Source organism: Hydra vulgaris, chromosome 12, assembly GCF_038396675.1.
Source record: "Hydra vulgaris chromosome 12, alternate assembly HydraT2T_AEP".
NCBI classification, from domain to species: Eukaryota; Metazoa; Cnidaria; class Hydrozoa; order Anthoathecata; family Hydridae; genus Hydra; species Hydra vulgaris.
Genome location: NC_088931.1, coordinates 75,614,774 through 75,640,000, shown reverse-complemented (window position 1 = coordinate 75,640,000; position 25,227 = coordinate 75,614,774). Strand labels below are relative to the sequence as shown.

General features: G+C 25.3%; 1 protein-coding gene across 1 annotated transcript in view; it reads right to left on the bottom strand.

Moving 5' to 3' along the window:
• LOC100200124 (gem-associated protein 5) overlaps positions 1–25,227 on the bottom strand; it is a 51,990-nt gene that overhangs the window by 3,288 nt on the left and 23,475 nt on the right. The window contains exons 6-19 of the mRNA XM_065814467.1: positions 22,286–22,418; positions 21,203–21,575; positions 20,800–21,105; positions 12,594–12,983; positions 12,122–12,325; positions 8,916–9,032; positions 6,490–6,612; positions 4,012–4,149; positions 3,747–3,894; positions 3,548–3,667; positions 3,391–3,475; positions 1,663–1,788; positions 1,426–1,543; positions 1,202–1,356 (exon numbers count right to left, since the gene is read on the bottom strand). Coding sequence (XP_065670539.1) covers positions 1,202–1,356; positions 1,426–1,543; positions 1,663–1,788; positions 3,391–3,475; positions 3,548–3,667; positions 3,747–3,894; positions 4,012–4,149; positions 6,490–6,612; positions 8,916–9,032; positions 12,122–12,325; positions 12,594–12,983; positions 20,800–21,105; positions 21,203–21,575; positions 22,286–22,418 — 2,536 coding nt within the window. The remainder of the gene's footprint in view (positions 1–1,201; positions 1,357–1,425; positions 1,544–1,662; positions 1,789–3,390; positions 3,476–3,547; positions 3,668–3,746; positions 3,895–4,011; positions 4,150–6,489; positions 6,613–8,915; positions 9,033–12,121; positions 12,326–12,593; positions 12,984–20,799; positions 21,106–21,202; positions 21,576–22,285; positions 22,419–25,227) is intronic.

Below are 25,227 nucleotides of genomic sequence, written 5' to 3'. Positions count from 1 at the left end.
GACTCAAATAAGCTTAAACTGTTTTCCAGAACAAGGCATGACAAAAACATGACTTTTCATATCCCAGGTTTTTACTGCTTTTTGCACAAAAACTTTAGAAACACTGGCATGTTTGCTGATTTCAATGTAGCTATGATTCTTTAAACTTAATGTTCTCTGACACTAATTTTCAGCTCATTTGTAGGCAAATTAAAATCAGAAATGTTTCAAGTTAACATTTGTAATGTAAAAACTATTTTTTAAATTAATATTATTAGTGCTAATTATATGTGCTCGTACTTATTTGTTCTTAATATAGTTCAACCTCTTTTATTGTTTAAAAAAATTTAATTTTTAAAAAAATTATTGCTAATTATTTGTGAATATCACAAATAGTATTTAGAAATAGTTAAAATAATTAGTAATTTGTCATTAAGCCTCGAAAATAATTAGTAATTTGTCATTAAGCCTCAAAAATAATTAGTAACTTGTCATTAAACCTCGAAAATAATTAGTAATTTGTCATTAAGCCTCAAAAATAATTAGTAATTTGTCATTAAACCTCAAAAATGTATAACTAATAAACTGGATAAAATGTTTATGTCATTGATAAAATAAATCATCTCACTTTCAATTAGTTTAATAGAAGTTAAGTAGTGTGTGAACATTTTTTTTTATTATTTTGTCAACGCAAATATAAATAGCAAAAAAACAAATTAAATAACAAATCTACTTTTGTTAAGTTTTGATATGAAAAGAACCATTATTTTTTTTTATAACAAATTTGAAAACCTTGATAAAACTTTACCCCAATACTATATATCAGCATATAATAAAAGTTATCAAATCTCTTTTCCTTAACAAAAAATATTTCCTACAAATGATAAACAAATAATAAAAATAATTTCTTATATTAAATAGCTTTATTTTACTCACTATGAAACACATTTATAAGGAAAAAAAAATTAAACTGAGAACACCTCTTTATATTTCCTAAATGAATGACTCTGAAAATTTCTTAAGAATTTTTAAAATAATTTCAAAAACTTAATAGCCAGAAAAAGTTGTCAATTTTCTATACTACTGTTCTATAAAAAAAACCTTTTTTACCTCTAAAGAAGAGCATTCTCACCTTATTTTTAAATATAAAAACATCAAAAACATATCTCTCTTTGGCAAATATATTTTAAGATACTATAGTATATAAAAATTAATGCAGTACCTCTTTTGGATCTTTTCCTGAAAGATTAATTGTCTTTTCATGTTTCAAGGATGTAAGATTCAATGACACAAAATAATTTTGAACAAAAATTGACTTAAAACAAGTTTCTAAAACTACTAATACATTTTCAAGAAATGAAGCACTGCTTGAAAAGTCTAAAAGTAAAAAAAAAATTTAATATTTTTTTAAAACTTATATCTCTTCAAAGAAATAATATTACTTACATTCTTGTTTTGTATAATATCGATGTTGATCGTGGTTATTAAATGAAGCTATAACTAAATCACATGTTTGTAATTTATCAACTAAAAGCTCACTAACAACTGCACGCAAATGAGAGACCTATAATCAACAAGAGTTATATAGACAAGGTAACTAATAAAATTATCCAATTGTCTGCAATAAAACAAGATTTTTTAACCAAAAAACTTTTTATATTAGGTTATTTTTAAAGTACTTACTTGAACTATTGTAATTCGATTTAACAAGGAACCACAAATATCCCATTTGTGCTCACTGATCAATAGATCAATACATCGATATAAATATTCTGCAGAACATTTTTTCATGTCATAGATGTCAGCTACCTTTTAATCAAAATAATTATGTATATATATATTTATGAATAATATAAAAAAATATTTAAGTAAATGACACTATATATATGTATGTATATATATATATATATATATATACATATAATGATGTATATGTGTGTATATATATATATATATATATATATATATATATATATATATATATATATATATATATATACATATAATGATATATATGTATATATATATATATATATATATATATATATATATATATATATATATATATACATATAATGATATATATGTATATATATATATATATATATATATATATATATACATATAATGATAATGATAGTGATGGTGATGATTATATAACAGTGAGGTAATGATAGTGATAGTGATGATTACATGATATATATATCATATTACATATATATATATAAATATATATATATATATATATATATATATATATATATATATATATATATATATATATATATATATAATATATATGTAAATTATGTTAGTGTATTTTACAAATAGAGTGCTCAATGTTCTTAAAGAACAGAGCAATAATTAATTAGTAAAAAACACTATATATACATATAATGATAATGATAGTGATGGTGATGATTATATAACAGTGAGGTAATGATAGTGATAGTGATGATTACATGACAGTGAGGTAATGATGGTGATGATTATATATTAGTGAGGTAATGATAGTGATGGTGATGATTATATAATAGTGAGGTAAGGATAGTGATGGTGATGATGGTGGCAATGAGAGTTATAGTGATAAAAGTAATGGTAGTGATGATAACAGTAACAGGAGATTGCATGAACAAATCTCAACTAAAAAAGATACTGGAATTTGACAATTAGTGACATTGTGCACTTTAATCTATTGCATTTATAAATTTAAAAATATTGCAACTAAAGAAAATATCTTAATAAAAAAAGAAGATATTTTTAATCTTTTTGATTAAAAATATATGTGTATGTTGTATGCATCTGTTTCTTTTATCCCTTGCTCAAAGTTAGGGGTTTATGTTTTAAGAAAGCAAACTTGCATGTTAACATTCAGTGAAACAAAAACATAAATGATTACAGTATGAAACCATAGTTAACCTACAATAAGTATTTTTCTGTTTTAACTTTTAATTCACGCATGTTGTTTTTAAGATTTATCGATTTTTGATATTTTGAAAACATGTAAATTATGGATTGGATTTACCCAGGTTTTTTTTAAAAGAAGAAAAGTAATAACAGTTTATGAAAAATATTACATTAAAAAAAGATTATCATTATCAAAAAATGATATCAACATCAGTGTTATAAATTTTTCATGATTTTCAACCACAATTGCTAAAGGCTAATATTTGAAATTTCATTAAAGAAAAAAAATAGCTCAAGGGTAAAGATACTTTTATTTAACAGCAATGTTTTTATTTAGTCGATATTACATTAAACTAAAATATTAATTTTCTGGACTGTGAAATATAACCATTAAAAAGGTATGAACCCATAAGAATTCCAGACCAAGCTCAAAAATTCTGAACAAATATTCAAAATTTCAATATTAGCAACAGATATTCAAAAAATTATTATATTGATTATTACCTTTATAGCAGTCAGTAGACTAGATGAATCACCTTTCTTTGCCAACACTGTAATTGCTTCATTGATTTTTCCAGCAGCCAAAAAGCTACAAGTAAAATTAACAATAAAATCAAGTGTTGGGATAAAATATATAATATACACATGTAATAAAACATACCATTCTGCAGCATTCTCATTGTTATTTTCTTCTATAAGTTTTTGTGCCCACAGCAAATAAAGTTCCTGAACTAAGGGATTGTTTTTTGATAGTCGCACTTTTGCTAAAGCTACAGCTTCTCTAAACAAAAATAAAGTTCCTTAAAAATAATCAAATTTATTTATTAAAACAAAAACAAATGTTTAAAAACAAAACTTGCTTAAATAAGCCATTATCTTTAAAAACGTTAATAGCTTTTTGTGTTTCACCAACTGCTAAGAAATAAAGTGCAGCAGAATTAAAATTGCGTTTCTTCTCCAGCTGTTCTGCATATGCTATAACACAAGCTCTCCACAAGTCAAAACCACCTGTAATTTTTAGGAACCCTTTATTTAAAGTTGATATTAAAAAATCATGTATTTATCACGGCTTATTATTTCAAAAAATTATATACTTAAATAAATATTTAAACATTGAATATTTACCTAAAGGGCTCAGTGCTACAATGACGTCATTTAAACTGTTGTTGTGAGCTGCATCATTAATTAGACCAGAGATGTTATTCCTCCATGTTTCTAGCTGAATAAGTTGTTCTATTGAGTTATTTATTTTATGACCCTCACCTGAAAAAAAATCTTTAATTAAAATATAAAATAAATATATAATATAAAAGATGTAAAAACTATATAAATAATGAGCGTAATGATTTGTATAGTCAATTGTATTGTTATTGTTTTAAAATGCAGTTTCTTTATTTTTTGGTTTTGTTAGCAGTTTACATTGCATTATTTTCTTTGATAAATAATTCCTTTTTCCATTGCATTTTTTTATAGTTATTCCTTTTGCAGCTAAATTATAATATTTTATCATTTTTAATCATTATAATAATATTTCATTATTATAATCATTATCACAATTGTTAAAATTATAATAATCATTATTATATTATAATTACAATATATCATATTTAATATTTTATTGCTTTCTTTGCTTGAAATAGATTTAAATTTTCATTAATCAAGTGAGGACTCCTCTATTTTAATTCATTTCAAGTTCTAATTTTAAATTATTGTTATAAATTTATTTCTAATATGCTTTTTTCCAAAAACATTGCAAACTTTCTTTAATTTAAGCAACGTAAATTACCTGGACATTAGAAATATATTTTTTTATAAATTAAATCAAAAATTATAAATTTCATTCAAAATGATTATTATTTTTGAAATTTTTATATAACTTTGCAACTTTTGGAATCCATGTTGACATACTTAGGAAGAATTTTTTTTATATAACTATTAAAAGGTAATTGGAAAAAGAAAAAATTTTTTTAAAATAACAACATGATTTTAAAAAATTAACATAGTGGACAACCCTAACATAACACCTTTTTCTGAAGTACAAACCATTCTGCCACTTTGTTATAAATCTCCTAATACAACAATGATTAGGCGGGGTGGTTTTTTAACTTACTGAAAACCCTCCTGTTACTTTATTTTCCACTTCAAGCACTGTATATATGTATGTGTATATATATATACACACACACACGCACACACACACACACTAACACACACACATATATATACCAACAAATAAAGATTTAGCTGTGCACTAATCATGACACCTTACTAAAACAGTCATCTGAGGTGGTGCCATACATAATTTCTCTCAGAATTTGTTTGGACAGACAGTATCTAAGTATTGAGGAGATTTATTAATGCAAAAAAATCCTACTTTTTTAATTGTTTTCATTTTTTCATTATCTATTCTACTGTGAACGTTAATCCACTTTTTTACACAAAAAAGACAAAAAAAAAAAAATTGTTAATGTAACAAAAACGTAATTTAAATTTTTTTTATTGTAAAGAACATTTTAGCTTAATGAGTAAAAAATAAAATTAAAAACTTGAAAAAAAACAACAGTTTTTTTAATAAAAGCCTGCTGAAACCAAAACTCTTAGTCTGTGTATGTAAACTCTACTGTGCTTATGGTTAAGTAACTTGTGTACTAAATAAACTGTTCTATTTAGGGATAAACACAGTGAATGTGTTTATCCCTAAATGATTTAGTCAGTTACAGAACACTTTGCTATGTATGGAAAAAAAATAAAATGAGAAGAATTAAAATAAAATGAAAAGAATTAAAATAAAAAATATTTAAGAGTATATTAAATGACCTATTTAAACTATTTTCTAAGTTTAGTAGTCTGAATTTATATAGAGTTATAAAAAAAGTTATAAAGTTTAGTAGTCTAAATTTATATATTATTTAGCAAAAAACAAATTTTACTAGATTAAAATCAAATCTCTATGCAATAATGCTTTTTTTGAAATTCAGGTTGATCAAAATATTTGGACATATTTTTTTACATTCTAAACGACAGCCACGACAATTTTTGATTGCCTTTTGCAACCATAAGTATTTACTTTTATGGCAATTATGTTTTTGTAAATACTTTTCGTTATGTAGCGTGATTGTTTTGCTAATTTATTAAAAAGCATATGTTTGCTTGATGCTTCCCACTTCACTCTTAAAAAGCATATGTTTGCTTGATGCTTTCCACTACACTTTTAAATAGGAATTTTTTAAATTTATTTTAAAAATAAAAAGATAAATTAAGTTATAATAAAAATGTTATTTACTCGCAAAAGTTTGCTTTAAAAAGTTTACTTCAAAAACTAACACGTAACAGTCAAAAAATAACTGTAGCTTTTAGGATCCATGATTTCACAAATTTTTTTGTCTGTTTAAAGTTTAATTTTCTGTTTAAGGACTTGAAGTAAAAAAAATATAATACCAAGTTTTGAAAATATTTTTCATATTTGATTTAATAATTACTTACTGTGATATTTTTGTGATATACCATATTTACATTTTAAAAAATAAGCCCATGCAAACTATTAACTAAGTAAAATACCAACAATTTAAAAAAGTTGACTAAACAAAAGAGAATAAATTATACATTCAGTTTGAAGCATTTTGTAAGCATCTTTTCTTGTAGCATATAGTCCCAGATTTGGATGCTCCTCAGAACCAGGATTAATGTTGCAGACAAGTACTCCTGTATCTTCTTTTTCATTTTCAGCTAAATAAAAAATAAAGGTTAAAAGTAAGTACTTGACATAAAATAAATAAATTACTGTATTATTTTTATATAAATATATATATAAATATATATTTAAAAATAGCACAATATTTTATATTCTTGACATGTTTCATGATATAATTATTACATTTTCAAAAGATTTAATTTTACAATAAAACAATGGAATTAATATTAAATATAGGAAAACTTACAAAGAAACATTAAGGGTCAACAAATATACATAAACCAATAAAAATGACAACAAAAATAACTTGGTAAGCAACCAATCAATATGATCAAAATAAAATTTAACAAGCAGTTGAATTAAAACAGCAACTTTTTAAAGAGTCAAAAACATAAATATCTTTAAAAGTAAAGGTCCTAAGTATATAGTGCTATACATTATAGAAAAGCTTATAAAGTTTTGAACAAATCTATTTGAATTTTTTTTTCCATAGAGGTGTTAAAATTCATAATGGAGGAAAAAGAAGCAAAGTTTTAGGGATTTTTGGAAATACTTTAATACAAAAGTTGATCTAGAAGTTTATGATAAAACGTTATGTAAAAACTACATTTTAAAGAAATAGACTCTAATATATGGGCGATCGAAATACAAAAATATTTTTAATGAAAACATTATTCATTATGGCCAGACAGGTGATTCATTTAGATGTATATTAGCAAAAAAGGGGGAAAACTTTATAATAATGTATAATAAAACACTAAAAATTCCAACTTCTAAAATAAAAACTTAATCATGCTTCTAATATAAATACTTGATCATGCTTCTAAAATAAATACTAAAATTAATTATTTTTATGAAAATCTGAGCTATACCATATTGCAAATCAGTTTTTTGCTGAAGTGCAGTGTAAGGCAACATCGCACTGTTCATCACAGTAAGAAAAATCTTTACTCAGTTTAGTGTAGTACACTTTACAGTTTCTTTTTTTGCTTCCAAACTTTGGTAGATGCTCAAAATGGTATTTTCCATAGGTTAAATATGACTAGTGTTGTGAAAAAGTCATTTTTGTAACTATTTTTATTGGTTTATTATGTATCCTTTTTTTTTTGTAATATTTATCTCTAAAGTTATTATGTTATGTTATTTTAATTAAATCTTGTATGGTATCTTATTTCTTTTTTTACATTACATGTTTATTTTAAGTAAAAAGTGACACTGTTGTGACTAAAATAAACTGATTTGGATCTGAAACAAGATCAATTAGATAAAATATTAGGATTCTACTTATAATATTATATGAATTAATTATAGTTTACAATATATAGAGTTGATTCAAATATTTGGGGAATATTTTGTATTCAATCTATTTGGTTACTTTTTTTACTATTTGGTATTTGACTGAATATTACAAATTATTTAGCTGAGTACCAAATTCCAGATTGTAATGAAGAAAAAATGGATATCATATAACTATTTTTACTAATTTTTTATTTTAACAAATAATTAGCACATTTGATACTTAAAGTCCATAGGTGGTTATGATAAAACATTTTTATCGTTTGATTATATGAAATAATTTCTTATAAATTATACTTTCATAAATATCCATTCACTGCATACCCTGCCACGAGTAAATAAAAATAAAATTTTAGCAAGTTCTGTTAAGATTACACTTTGCGTTTGCTGATCACAATTTGCAAGGGTTTGCTGTCCAATTTAAGCGAACAATTTCATGTAAAAACTAATACCATTTGCAATTTTTTGCAGAAATTGGTTTAACTGTTTTAACTTTTGAAATTTCCTTTAGAAATGCAAGATACCTGAGCTGGTTATTTTTGTAATCTTTTTAAAATGGCTTAGGATACTTTTATACATAACTATAGTTAAAACAATTTGATGTAACACTCAACAAATAATGCGTGTTGTGACATGACCTAGTCATAAATGAAATAAAAACGCCAACAATGTAGTTAACATATTCACTTCAATGAAGCATATCGGAACCATCAAAATAACTAAGTGTTGCTGAATATTTGGTGCTTCAGCCAAGCGTTTTGCGGAATATTCGATATTTTGCAAAATCACTATTTGCCACATTTCTAATATTATTATTATACAAATAAAAATGTGTTATAATTTATTTATATATAAGAATAAGGCTGAAAACAAGTTTTCAAATGATTAATTAAGATCATAAAACTTGAATTTTATTTTTTCCTGTCTTTTAAAAATTTAACTTGAAAATTAAAAATTAATAAGTTAATGAAAATAAGCAACTGAGAACTAATGAGAAAAAAAAAAATTTAAATACCAAAATTTAAAAAAGGAACAAAAATACCTTTTAAATACTGTGCTAAAGCAATGCAATCAGACTGCATGGCTTCTTTGGCTTTAGAATCGGCAACAGATGACTTTTTTAACAGAGATCGCATTCTTTTCTTTTTAATATCAACATCTGTAAATCAATAGTTCTACTTTTTAATTCAAAGAAAAAAGAATTTTAAACTTTATTAAATTATTTGATATTCAGTAGCTTAATTTGGTAACTTTATAGTTCACTTAAATTATTCAACATATTTTAATTATTGTTTTATTAGGATATTTTAGATATTATCAGATAATATCTTGATATTTTTAACAGATTAGCCTCCAGTACTTTACAGCTTTATTTTAATTAATAACTAATTAGAGAATCAAAATGGTACATTGGCAGTAAAAACAGATGATAATCACATTTAAAGTTTATAGTAACATTATTATTATTTATTATTTATTATTATTTATTATTTATTATTAATATTGTTATTACTATTCATTATAACTAACATTAACGTGTGCCTTCTGCATGTATAACCTGAATCACCTTTACTATATAATTTGCTTAAATGACCACTTGCATTGTCTATAATGTGCGCCTATCTTCTAGGTGAAAAACCTTAAGACAAAGAGACAACTGAAAAAAATAATCTGCAAAATCATTTGAAAAACAAAATATCATTTTATGAATATGAGATTCTATTTTACTACTATATAATATATTATATTCATATAATACAATATAATATATTTTAATAAATTCTTCAATAAATGTGATTTGACTAAAGTTAAATGAACAATTGAAAGCATGCTGGCCATAAACTTTGCATATTTCAAAAAAAAAAGAAAAGAAAATATCCTGGCACAACACAACTAGTTGCATTGTATGAAAATATATATATTTTTTAACTTACAGCCACTAACCATTACATCAGCACATATATAACCATATAAGCAGTACTCATATAACCACATAACCAGTGCACAAATGCTTGATATATATAAGGCTAAGGATATGTATAAGAATTACACAGTAAAGTATGCAGATGTTTAATCTGTCATCCATAAATAACTTGAGTGAGAAAATCAAAGTTAACTTTGATTGTCTCAGTTAAAATCTTTCACGGATCACAGATTAAATGCCACCATATTTTACTGTGTAATTCAGCCCTAATCACATCAAGCAATATGTACTGGTACATTACAATGATAAAAGTATGTGCAGCAGTCATGTGCTACCATTATCAGAAAACTGTGCTTTAATATTTTTAAATATATTCAATGACTGTAGCAAAGAGTGGCACAAACCATTATGAAGCTTTTCCATGGTCTAAAGAAAAATCCCATATCATGACAGATTTTCATTGTTAGGACAACATTTTCATTGTTGGGGTTGTGTATTGGTTCTTTTTCAGATGGATTGAATCATTTAACTATGTTTTACCAAGAGAATATTATGTCTTTCCACTATCCATTATGCTTCCAAATAGATTTGCAACCAATTGCAATTTGTTCAAATCCATTTGAAAGCAGTGATTGATGGTTTATTATTATTATTGAAAGTTGGTTTTATTACTTATTGAATTGATTTGAGGCATTATGGACCAAATGGCAAGTAAGTTGCAAATTGATTAACAGTAACTTTATTATAAGATCTATTTGACCTATTTGACAAGTTGTTTTAAAAAGCCTTCCAGGCAAAATCTTGTACTCAAATAATTAAATTGAGGAATTTAAAGCCAGTGAACACAATCAATTGGTTAACTAAAGGTTGTTAGTTAAAAATAACTTGTGTTCATACTCATTAGCATTTCTTGCTAATAACTATAATAAATATGAAGCACAGACCTTGGAATTAGGAAAAATCAGGTTGGCAAAAAAATTTGATACAAAGGGGTTTCCATAATACATAAAAACAAGGTTGGCAATTTTTTGCTGCCCTAAAACACTTTTAGGTCAGCAATTAGGTCTGCATTGCCCAATGCCGACCCTAATTACGGGGACTGGAACCATGTATTTGAACTATATATCTATAGAATTATGTAAAGAATACATGTATAGAATTAAAATCAAATTTAATATAATTGTTAAAACCAAATTTAATACAATTGTTACATTATAACAGTATTTCTGAAATATGTACCAATACTAGACATCTTCTTTTAGTAAGCACATTCTGGCATACACATAAATGTTTTTTTTTCTTGTTTTAAGCACATATTTAGATATTTGCAAAAAATAATAAAAGTAATAATAAAAAAAAGAGAGAAAGCATTTTTTATAATCATAACAATTGCACTTTTTTAAAAAATTATAACAAATTGCTGCAATATAGAATAGAAAGATTAAGCACATACAATAAATGATATTTTAAAGACCTTTTTGATTACTAAATTATTGCAGAAGAAGGAATTTAATATACTAAATTTATTTTACACTTTATATAATTTCTGTGTTCACTGTTCTTCTGTTAATCAAAATACAGTTTGTTAACATGATTGATTTTGTTTTAAAGTTTGATTTTCTTCAAAAAATACATGTTAAAAACACTGAATCATTTTTTATTTTGTTTCAAACTTTTTATTTTGTTTGAGACATGAGTCCATATAAATGTTTTGCAATAATAAAAAACTTGTAAATAAAATTTATCACTAATGATATATATAGGTACAAATGTTTAGAGCAACTCCTTCCTACTATTATTATGTAATAATGGTGAATTAACTAATTATACTTTAACTGAAAAGTAGCTTCACTTACAAATTTTACATTTAATCATTTTGGCTCAGCTTGATTTAAAAATATTAAATGAAATTTTTTTTCTACAATCATCTGTTTTAATACAAGACCATTTTAGTTAAACAGATGATTGTGGAACAGTTAGACCATAGTTAAACAGATGATTGTGGAAACACTGTTCCTCAGAGTCTAAAAAGCTTATACTTTCAGTCTGACTAAATTATGTATACAGCTAGACAGTTGAACATTTTATCAAATTCAAAAACAAAATTTAATATATAAAAATAAATTTTAAAGCAGATAAAAAACAAATATAAAAGCAGAAAATGAAAATAAAAATTAACTAAAAATCATAAAAAATAATTCATCGTAAACAACACCAAAATTTAAAAAAACTATAAAAAAATCAAATAAAAACAAAAGTTTAAAAATTAAATAAATAAAAAACACATAAATAAAGCAACATAAAGAACATAAAATAAAATAAACCTTTAACTAAACCCTTTCCCAAATCAATAACAGAAAACTCATTGACAGAAAGTGATATTGTATCCTCAATTTGTTCGCCACCTACTGGCTTATTGTTATTTGGAAGTTCATTTGGAATATCTAAGTTAATTTGTGATTGCTTGTTTGATTTCAGGTCTGCTACTTTATTTTTGTTTTTTTTACCTCGTGTTTTACTCTTTTTTGCTAAAATAAAAATAAAAAATTTGTAAAAAATAACAATATTTTTAGTTTTGATTTAGTTTATTTGATTTAGTTTTTGATTTAGTATTTCATTTAGTTTAGTTTTGATTTAGTTTAGCTTTGATAATAACAAACTGTTCAAATGTCAACACTGCCAACTTAGCAAAGTATTGTGTAAAGCCAACCATATTAACACTACTATTACTTTATTTCAAAAATAGTATTTTTTTCAAAACAGAACTTATTAGAGCTATGTATTAATAATTCCTACCAGGACTAGAGGCTTTAAAACTTTGTTCTGAAATTTTCCATCTTTGAAGAGTAAAATCATCGCCACCTGAATACAACACATCACGATCTGAATAAGACCACATAACTGTATAAACACGCCCTATATGGCCCCCATAATAAGCAATACCCTCTCCAGTTAAAATATTCCAAACTTGGACAGAACCATCAAAAGAGGCTAAAGCTAGTACACCATTTGTATGTGGACTCCACAAAACTTGTGTAATACGGCCAGTTTGATTAGAAAGCTGGCGAGTAGGTTTAATGACACTTACTAACTCATTGTTATTGTTATTCAGTGCATCTGCAACATCTGTAACACACACATTGTAATCATCAGAGCCAGATGCTAACCAGCAAAGAAAATTTCCACCTAAAAAAAAAGTAACAATAAGTAAAAAATTTATTGTAAACCATTTTTATTTAACATTATATGTATATGTATATATATATATATATATATATATATATATATATATATATATATATATATATATATATATATATATATATATATATAAATTATGTTAGTGTATTCTACATATAGAGTGCTCAATGTTCTTAAAGAACAGAGCAATAATAAATTAATAAAAAAACTTTTATAATTTTTTTCTTCACTAACTTGATTCTCCTTTAGTAGGAGAAACAAGTTAGTGAAGTTTTTACAAAGGTTTATCAGGAAGCCTTCCTGATGATGAACCTTTGTGAAAACCTATGTTTTTACTCATTTATATATATATATATATATATATATATATATATATATATATATATATATATATATATATATATTCAGCCCTCAGAATTAGGGTTGGCATTCAGCAATACCGACCTTAAAACTTTTAAGGTCGGCAAAAAATTGCCATCTTTGTTTCTATGCTTTATGGCAACCCTTTTGTCAAATTCTTTTTTGCCAACCTCTAACAGTTTGAGCTCGACCTCATTTTTCCTAATTCCGAGGGTTGAATATACATATTTATATACATAGATATATATACATATGTAAAGCTTTTAGAATTAAATAAAATGAGGTTGGCAATAATTTGTCAATCTTTACCTGTTAGAGGTTAGCATCAGGTCGGCAAAAAAAAATTAGATACAAAGGTTTTACCATAAACATAGAAGCAAAGTCTGCGATTTTTTGTTATATCAAGATATTATACTTTGGTTTTTTATGAACTTATATCCATAAGTAACAGAATGGTGTTTTAAGACTGCTAGGTTCAGATTATCAATTGATCAAAGATAGTAATGTTATTTGCATTTTGGAGGAAAAAATTGTTGAAGGTAAGAGGTAGGTTTTTGTGTTGGTGATTCCAGACAAACTGGCAATTCAAGAATTGAACAAGATCACATAGTTTAAGGATCTTAGAAGTAAGATAAAGCACATTAGGATTGAATTTGTAATTCTGAAATGTATTATTTTTAAAGCTTTGTTTCGAAGATGGAATATCCTTAAAACTGCTTGCTGTTGAAATTGTTCCCATATTTGACAAGCATATCACATATGTAAGCCAAAAATGGCATGATATTTATTTAATATAATATATTACAGTGTTAATTTTTTTTTATAGTGTTAAGATTTGTTGATAATGAGCAAACTAGTATCATCAGCAAAGTGGTAAGGAGTTGCAAACTTAATTGAATTATTAAGATCATTAATGTAAAGAAGCAAAAGTACTAGTCTTAATACTGAGCCTTGAGGAACACCATTGGAACAATTTATTTGAGTAGATTTTGAGTCATTGAGACAAACTGAGATCTGTTGTGAAGATAGGAAGTAAAAAATTTAAGAGGTATTTCTTTGATTCCATTATATTCTAATTTCTTGAGTAGGATAAAATTATCTTCTGAATCGAAAGCTTTTTGTAGACCTACAAAAACACCACATGCAAAGTTTTTATCATCAAGAGCTTTTCTAATTGACTCAGTAATTTTAATTAGTAAGTGGGTTGTGGAATGATTAGCACAGAATTTATATTAGTATTTGAAAAGGCATTTAAATTTATCAAAAAATAGAGCCCCTTATGTATAGTTTTTCAAAGAATTTGCTTAGGTTAGAAGAAAGAAAGAATCAAGGTTAGAAAAAAAAGGACCAAAGCTTTTTCCTGTTCTTAGAGTGGTTTTAAGAAGATTAGAGATATCATTCTCTGTGACAGAATGAATAAAGAAGGAATTAGAAATCAGAGAGTAAGTTTGGATGTTGAAGGTATGATTTTGTTTTGAAGTTTGTTTTGGATAGTAACAAAAAAGTTGTTTAATATATTTGATACAGTAATTTGATCTGTGATGATATTTTCTTTTAATTTAAGTTTGTAAGTTGAACTATAGTACGAAGGTTTTATATTAACGATTTCTTTTATCCCTTTCCAAGTATTCTTAATATTGATAAGGTTTTTACTAAAACAGGTTGTGTAATAGGATTTTTTTTACTAATTTTTAATGGATTGCTGATTCTGTTTCTACAAAATTTAGAAAAAAGTTCATTTTTAGTACTAATATCTCTACATTTTGTGGATTTTTTATATAGTCTGCTTTTAATAGAAATAGATCAAAGTATGCCATTGGTGATCCACGATTTTGATTTAAGTTTAAATTTACTACTTGGTTAGTTTTTTGTATGGAGCATGTTGGTCTAATATGTTTCAAAATGTCTTTAAAAGTAAATTGATAGGTTGATTTACATCATCATCTTTTTTAATATAGAGATCCCAGGTAATGTTGGAAACATTTTCAATAAATATATTTTTGTTAAAGTTCTTGAAGCATCGCCTGTAAGATATACTTTTTTGAGGGTGGTTAGTTTTTCTAGGAATGCAGATAAATTGTGCCATATGATCAGATATTGAAATAGTAAGATTTGGTCATTTGCAAGAGATTTGGTCAGGTGAATTGTAGTTTATAAAAATGTTATCAAGAAGTGTCTGTGATTTAACTGTTATGCATGCTGGTAGAATTATAACAGGGTGTAATGAAAAAGAAATAAGCGAGTCAAGGTAGTTAGATATAGGATTTGATTCATTATACCTTTACACCATATACCATATTGAAATCTCCTTTAAGAAAAATGTACTCAATGAGTCATCTACCCTTCATCTTCTGGGATTAACTCTTACTTCGGATCTTTCTTGGAAACCATATATCAAACCCATTGCAAAATTACCATCTGCTAAGGTTGCATCTCTTTATCGTGCTCGACACTTTCTTACTCCGGATTCTATTCTTTATCAATATAAATCTCAAATCCGTCCTTGTATGGAATACTGTTAGTATATCTAGGGCAGATCTTCCAATGACGCCTTTTCTCTTTTAGACAAGGTACAAAAAGCCATTGTACACATAGTTGGACCTACTCTTGCAACCAACCTCCAACCATTATCACATTGCCATAATGTTGTTTCTCTTTCTCTTTTCTATAAATACTATAATGGGCACTGTTCTAAAGAGCTAGTGTCTCTTGTGCCATTTACTAAAATTTATTCCTGTGTTCCTCGTCATTCAATTAAGTCTCATCCTTTTGCTGTGACTGTTCCTAAGTGCTACAAAAACTCTTATTCATCTAGTTTTTTTCTTCGAACATTAGCTCTTTGGAATTCGCTTCCTTTATCTTTCTTTCCTGATTCATATAATTTGCAATCTTTCAAGTCGTCTGTCAATCATTATCATGCTCTATAAACTTCATCTTTTCTCTTTCAGTAACTTCCAACTCTAATAGTGGTTGCTTGCAGCCTTGTACTTTTTCTTCAATGTTTATTTTATCTTTCAATATTTATCTTATCTAATAGTGGAGTTAAATAATTAGTAGTGAAATTGATTCATAGAAGGATGTCGATTTATGCAGCCAATTATTATACTTTTTAAAAGAGGCTTTATAGTTTCAACAAAAATGGAACCAAGACATTTTGAAAGAGTAGATCTTTAGGTCATTGTGAACTATGTAGTTTATATTTGGAGTTTAGATATAGAAGAGCACCTCCTTTTTTAGCCTTTTAGTCGGTGGGCCAAGGCTCAATTTTAAACCCATTTATAGATATATTTGTTATGTTTGTATCACTTACATATAAATTTGACTCAGTAATACCTACTGCCACAGGTAATATATTAAGAGTGCTAATAACATTGCAGAGACAATGGTTGTGATATGGTAAGGATGCAATGTTGAGATGAATATAAAGATCTGAATTAGGAAAATTTATTATTGAAATCTATGGTGTCATTGGGGACCATGGGGATTATTTAGATCTGTAATTGGATTTCATGGACTTGGTGTAGTTTCAAGAGAATATAGTAAATTAGTATTCTTGTGTGATAACATTAAGCTTTAAGTCAGATAGAGAGTGGCTTATTCTTAGATGAAAATAATAAGATATTAGGAGTATTAAACAACTTGGTTACATTTAGCATGGACCCTGAAAAAAATGAAGTTTGTTAGATGAAATATAGCTTGTAAATATTAATATAAAATAATAGTAAATTCAAAGAAATGAGAGATAATAATGCAATGATTATAATACATAATATAAAACATTAGCAATTAAGTATAAAACAATAACTATAATAAAAAATAGCAATAGACTTTAAAAAAGTAAAATAATTCAGGTAAACAACAATACCAATATACACACCAACACATCATAGACGTAATATTAATAAATGAATATAAAGGTAGTACACTTAATATAAATATACTTATAACAATCCAGAATAAAAAGTAATTAAGTTGTTAAAGAGTTAGTAAGAAAAGTAAAAAACAAAAAATCAGCAAAAGGTCTCAAATAACAAACAAATAAAAAAATAAAAAAATCTTCATAATATTTTAGCTTTTATCCTTTTTTTCTTATCTGGTTATCTGGTTCAATCATTTCGTTCAATAAATTGCATCTATAACCTAAGTAATCTTCTCTAGTTTTCAACTTTTAAATATTTCAAGTTTTAAATATTTGAATTCCAACTTTTGATTGGATTTCAAGATTCTAAACTATAAGAACTAATAGTAATAATTTAAATTTGCAGCTATTTTTGTCTTTTAAATTTAAAAGTTATAATATATAAAAATTATAATTATATGATAATTTTTTTGAAAATGTTTTTTTGTAACTATTTTCTTTCTTTATTTCCAAGTTTATTATTTTTTATTAAATATCAGATTAGCGCTTTGTAGAACTTCTTCTAACAGTATATATTTATAAAAGATATTACTGACACTCCTCTATATTTAGTAAAAGTTTATCAAATTAATAATTTATATTTTTAAACACATCTGCCATCTTTTTCTTTTCGCTTACAAAAATTTGTATAAGCAGGAATGGATCCATGGTGATGCCAGGGTGTTATAGAAACCACAAATTTATTAAGTGAATTTCACTATTTAAATTTTAATTATTTAATGTAAAATCACCTTTAAAAGAACTTATTTTTATATTCACAAAAAATTCTTATGTTTTGGAGCAACTAATGTAATTGTTTTCCATAATCCACAATCTTGATAGGTTAAAAACTTTATTTTGTTATATCAGTTACAAACCATCTGAAAGGTTTTCTAAAACTTACAAAGATGATTGGTTAAAACTTAATTAAAATTTTTGGTAACCAACAAAAAATGTAGATTATAAAGAACAATTGCATCAGTTGTTCCTAAATATAAGAAAATATTAGGAATTACCAAAACAACACTTCTAATCATTTCGCTTAACAAAGAATCGATAAAAATAAATCAGTGCACAAACTGGGGTTGACTGAGATGCGAGCACCCCAGTTGACCTCTAGGTTTATGTATATTTCACTTCTCCTAATTGTAATGATCTGTTGATATATAGTTAAAGATATTAAAAACTGTATAGAAATCAAAAATATAATAAAATATATAAATCAAAAAAGGAACCTTGAGAGAATAGACAACTCAAAATACATTTTTATGCTAGACAACTCTAAATACATTGTTTTTTGCATTACGCCTCTTTGATGGTAATACCCTTGAAAATGGTCCTCGAATCACCACCCCTACTCAGTTAAATTATATTTATTTAAACACCCCATAGGCTAGAGGGAGAGCTGTTTCAAAAAAATCATGCATCACCCTCAAAAAATTCTAGATCTGCACAGATACTTAAATTAAGTTCTCAAATATAGGTCAGAGAGCTGTGAAGTCAAATGGAGGGGAAAAAACATGTTCAGAAGTCAAAACCAGCATCCTGCTACTTATAATAACAATTTAATACAAGACATAAGTATAATTACAGTTATGTTAATTTAACAAATGTTATGCAATTTGTAAATATTGATTAAAAATTGTTTAAAGTTTTTAAATCATTTAACAACTAGTAAAATTAAAATTACTAAAATATAGTTATTAAATGTTTTAAATATTTTAAATAATTTTCAATAAATATTCATAAATAGCATTTGCAACTTGAGCGTAAAGTATTAAATAAAATAGTCTTTCTTAGCGTAACTAAAGTAACATATGCTTACTAGGGTGGCCTTAGAGAGTGAAACAAGATTTTTGAAAAAAATCTGCTTTCACCCTCTAAATGTGTTCTATAAAACACAAAAACACTAGGTTTTGAGGAATCCCTTAAAAATTTTTTTTTTTTTGAAAAAAGTTTTAAACTTAATATTTTTGTATTATATAAAACACATTTAGAAGGTGGGAGCAAATTTTTTTTGAAAATCTTTTTTTAAAGACTTATTTTAAGGCTCATGCCCTCGGGTAAATTCATATATTCAAAGAAATGCCTTTTAAAGTGAGATGTTAGGTTTTAAAACAGCAATTTAAATCATGTTTAATACAAATACTTTGACTTTTAATTTTTTGGCCTACCTACTGCAAAAAATTTACTTAAAAGTATAACCACATCTTTGGCAACCATTAATTGCATATATCTGACAAAACTGTATATAGATGTATATACATTTTTGACATATGAGTAATTTGGTTACCTCTTGATCTTATAAGCAGCATGAGCAAAAAGAGCTAAACTTCTTAAAATTAAGAGTTGCAACCTCTATGTAATCCATGGCACTTTTAAAACTAGTTTTCAATCAAGGAAGTTAGTAAAAGCTTCGTACAACCTTTTCCACGGTTCTCCAGCAAGAAATGCTGATTTTGTAAATGTCACTGCATGCAAAAAATAAGTATGTATTTTTTTCTAACAAAAAAAAAAACTGTTTAATAATTTAATAATTTTTTTTTAAATAGTAATTTTTTTTCATTTCTTGATCTAATTGTAAATCAAGTTAACAAAAAAAAAGATTTTAAATAGTTAATTGTAATAATATAAACAAAAAAAGTAAAGCAATTAAATCATTACACAGCATTACACAGCCCAAAAACACATTGTAAATGTAGGTGGAGCCACTCTATTTGCCAAGCATGAGCCTCTCTCCCATCATTATAAAACTGCATCACTTTTTGTTTTCTACAAATACTATCATGGTCTCTGTTAGGAGCTATTATCTTTTCTATCAACCAAAACTCTTTCTTGCTTGAATCGCCATTCATCAATATAGGAATGTCAATACTGCTACAGCATTACCAAAATAATAGCCTACTATCATATTACTGTCGTAATATGATAGTAGGCCATTCTCATTGCATAAGTTCAATGAGAAGTTGTTTTGTACTGCATGCAAAACAGAATAGACTTCTGCACAAGTTTTATCAGATTGATCTACTTAAACAATTGTTTGTTTTTAGGATGACTGCAGGCTTGAATGCTGGTTTTGAATTTTGAACATGTTCTTTCCCCTCCATGTGACTTGTCACAGCTCTCTGACACATACTTAAAAACTTAAATTAAACACGTGGGGCAGATAGAATTTTATGTTTAAGCTTTATGTGTGTGTATAGGTGTGTGTGTGTGTGTGTGTGTGTGTGTGTGTGTGTGTGTGTGTGTGTGTGTGTGTGTGTGTGTGTGTGTGTGTGTGTGTATATATATATATATATATGTACTTCATATACAGATCTTCAGTTAGAAGATAACTAAAAATACTAGTTAAAATATGTATTATTTTTCTAAATATGTTTTTAATAAGTCAAAAAATTTCTTATGAAATGTTTTAAATGGACATAGGCAAAAGATTTAAAATTTAAATACATCACAGTTACAAAATAGGACTCAAAATTTAATACTATTAGAACACTTTTATTATAAAAATACTAAAATATATATTGAATTAAATTTTTTTACTTGAAATATCCAAACTGTAAGAATGATGCCAGGCTAAAGTATTTATCATCTTTTTATGAACAAGTACTTTACAGACACAATGCATTTTTGTTGATAAGATATCTATTGTCCCATCTTCATTCCCTATTGCAATAAAGAGGTAGTCACTACGCCATGATGCTTCACTTCTTCGTGGTACAGAGACAAGTTTATTTTCTGTTTTTATAAGTGTGGAGATATTGATAGCTTCTAGGTTAAAAGAACCCATTTTATGCATGAGTATAGTTCCTTCTCCTCCAATAGTATACAGTGAGTTAATTCGTTCGTCTGAAATGAAAAATCATTCTAACAGTCTTCTTTCATTTTATTTCTTTAATTTTAAAAACCTTTAAAAAAGTAAATAAATAATAAAGCAAAATTGAACCTATTGAAATACAGTTTGGTCCCCAAACGAGACAATAGACAGACTTTTGATGATATGATGTAGCTATATCATACTTTTTAGACAAAACATTATAGCAACCAACATGACCATCTTCAGTTCCAAATGCTAAAATGCCTTCCTTGCTGGGATGATACTTTATGATCAATACTTTTGTTTTTATGCCCTGCCACAAAGTAGTACATTTATAACTTTGAGTTGAATCAGCTGTATTCCATACTCTTATCATATTGTCTCCACAACCAAAAGCTATTGAATGAGGATCAAGAGGTGTTGAAGATAATGAATAAAGAAATCCTCCAACTGTTGGAATAGTATGAACTGGTTTCATTAGTGTGCAACTCCAGATAACTAACTTTAAAAAAAGGGAACTTTACTATAAAGTTTAAAATTTAAAGTTTAAAAGAAAACCTTAATAAAACTTAAACTTTAAAAAGTTGATATGATTAAATTTAACAAACTTAATAATAGATTGAATATTTTTTTTTTAAAGTTTTAATATTTTTTATTAATAATATTTATAAAAATAAGTGGATCAAAATTCATTTAAAACTTCAAATATTGAAACTTTTAAAACCAAACTTAGCATTAAATTGTCTTTTAAACTGAGTGACAAAAAATACAAACATAAGACAAAAAAGAAAGAATGTAAACACAATATTAGGAATATAAATAGATATCAGGAATTTAATTTAGAGTTCACAAAATTAGTATATTATGTAGTGCATGTAGTGCATAAATGTACAACATATAATATGTTATAGTCTAATACGTTTTCAAATAAGTTTTCGAAGCACAAATAAAAAAATAGTATGAGGAAAATTGAAAAGAAGTTACAAGGTTTTTTAAAATATGTTACATTTGATTTTTCTTGTAGTAATTTTTCAAATTCTTTTATGTCACTGTTTCACACAACACTGACACTCAACATTTTTTTTAGACTTTTTAACAGCTTGTTGTTTCAAGTACACAATTGGAGTAATTATTCAATATATTTAGAAATATTAAAAAAATTATTTTCATTAAAAAAATTTAATTGAATAATAACTGAAATGAATAACTTACTTGTCTATCAATTGAAAAAGATACAAACTGATTTGTAGTGCTATCATTTTTTAATGCATAAACTAATCGATTATGTCCACCTTCCAAAGCTCTCCATGAACTGCTTTCTAAATTCCAACACAAAATCTTTCCACTAAAATATATATTTTAATTTAATTTATATATATATATATATATATATATATATATATATATATAATATATATATATATATATATATATATATATATATATATATATATATATATACATACATATAGTATATTCCTGTTAACTTGGACCCTGGATAATTCAGACTTTTACGAATTGAAAATCCATTCTAAGTCGAATGGATTTTCAATTCCGCTTGAACTTTCTCAATCAACTTACAATAAAATCATCTGTTTAAGTTGTACCCTTGTTAAGTCAGACCATTCGCTAACTCATACTGTTTTTTGGAGTTCCTTCGGCAAAATTGCTTAAATAGGACTTTATTTTGAATTAAATGTAAGTCCATATAATAACAAAACTTCCATTACTTGAATAAAAATCTTTAATTTAGAGTTTTCCTAAATGAAGATTTGGATAAAGCACATTAAGTGGCTTTTAAACACCCAGTACCAAAACACTCCTGTGTTATTCTGTGTTGATAAGTCTCGAAATTTTGATAAGTCTGATATTTTTAAAAAGTCAGACATAACAAGAGCTTTGCTTCATTCAGATGTTAACTAAGTCGGACATAATATATATACACCTTAAATAAGTCTCAAGTAAGTATATATATATCTTTTCATGTGAGTTAAGTTGGTGTTTTCTACAAATATAGTGCTGAATGTTCTTAAAGAACAGAGCAATAACAAATTAGTAGAAATACACACACACAAACAAATTTAGAAGTATTATTTTGTAAACGTACATATTGTTGAATGTCTATTTTGTTTCAATAGTTTTTGTTTTTTATATTAAATAGTTATTACTTTTATTATTATATAATTATACATTTTTTATTATCATTTAACATAAATTAATTTCTTTCATTTCTCAACAATTGTATTAATGAATTTATATGTTAATTTTTTTTCATTATTTCTTAAAATTGTGGCTTTGCAAATAATAATGATTTTTTACTTTTAAATAGTTAAACAAAAATAAAAAACATTACAAACAAAAAATATTACTTGTTGCAAAAAAAAAAAAACTCAAGTTAATTGTTTATAATTAATAAAATAATTAAATTATTATGAAAATAGTTTAATTATTTATATATATATGTATGGATGTATATGTGTGTGTATATATATATATATATATATATATATATATATATATATATATATATATACATATATATATATATATATATATATATATATATATATATATATATATATATATTTATATATATATATATCAAGGAACAGTTACAGAAAAAGTATGCAATGATAAGTCACACAAGAGTTTTCTTGATACAGATTATAATATATCAACATTATTGCAACCCCCAAGCTGTCACAGAAGGAAGATCAGATTAAACATCTGCTGCTTTTTCTAAGCAATCAAAAAATTATGACTTTTTGTCTAGACTGGAGTATACAACTATGACGGGAGTTTGTATTTGCAATTTATATATGCCAGTATATAATTAAACAGCAAATATATATATGTTTATAGGATATATATGCTTATTATATGTCAATATATAAATAATTAGCCAATATATGAATATATAATATTTATATACACATATGTGTATATATATATATATATATAAATATATATATATATATATATATATATATATATATATTATTGTTTAATATTATAAATAGCCAATATATGAATATATAATAATTATATATACATATACATATATATATATATATATATATATATATATATATATATATATATATATATATTTATATATATATATTATTGTTTAATATTGTAAATAGCCAATATATGAATATATAATATTTATATATACATGGACAGGGACAGTATATATATACATAGATATAAATATATTTATATATATATATATATATATATATATATATATATATATATATATATATACATAAATATATATATATATATACATATATATATATATATATATATATATATATATATATATATATATATATATATACATACATATACATATATACACACACATATATATATATATATATATACACAAATAATTTAAAATATATTCTACATAACAGATGCTCAATGTTCTTAAAAGAACAGAGCAATAATAAGTTAGTAGAAAATCACTTATCATAGCCATATAATCACTTATCATATCAATAGCCAATTTATATAAATATTTAATGTATTATACATTAATCCTGGCTAATAGCCCCTAGAAATATAATTACCAGGGGTTCTAAAAAACTCTATATAAGTGGGGCTTGAATAAATAATTAACACAGTATATATGTCTATACATACTAATGTCTTACTGTACTTTGCTAATATTAGGGAAATGCAGAGGCTTCAGTACATACAATAATTGAGGGTTTCGGTTTAGGCAGGTATCATTTAGATATGAAGGACTTTTAGGCTTAGATTTTCTTAAAGCTTCAAGTACTCTTTTAAGAATTTTCTTTACTTGGTAAGTTTACCTTTGACTTCATCTTAAGCCCTGAACAACTTAACAACAATGTCTTTGCTTAAAGGCGTTTTGTACATTATCTCATAAACATCCTTTTTCACTTCTGGTATGCTAACAGTGTTTTGTAGTTGTTAAATTATGCACCCCTTTTTTTTATAGCCAAGTAAACCCAGCTAATAAAACTTGGTAATATTATTGTTTAATATTATTGGTCGGGACAGCATTGTCAAAAACTGCAGATTTAGCAGGAGCTGGGGTTTTTGTCTCTTACTAGAATGCATGAAATTTTAATTAAGAACAATTTTTTTGGCTATTAAAATTCAATGATTACAGTGAT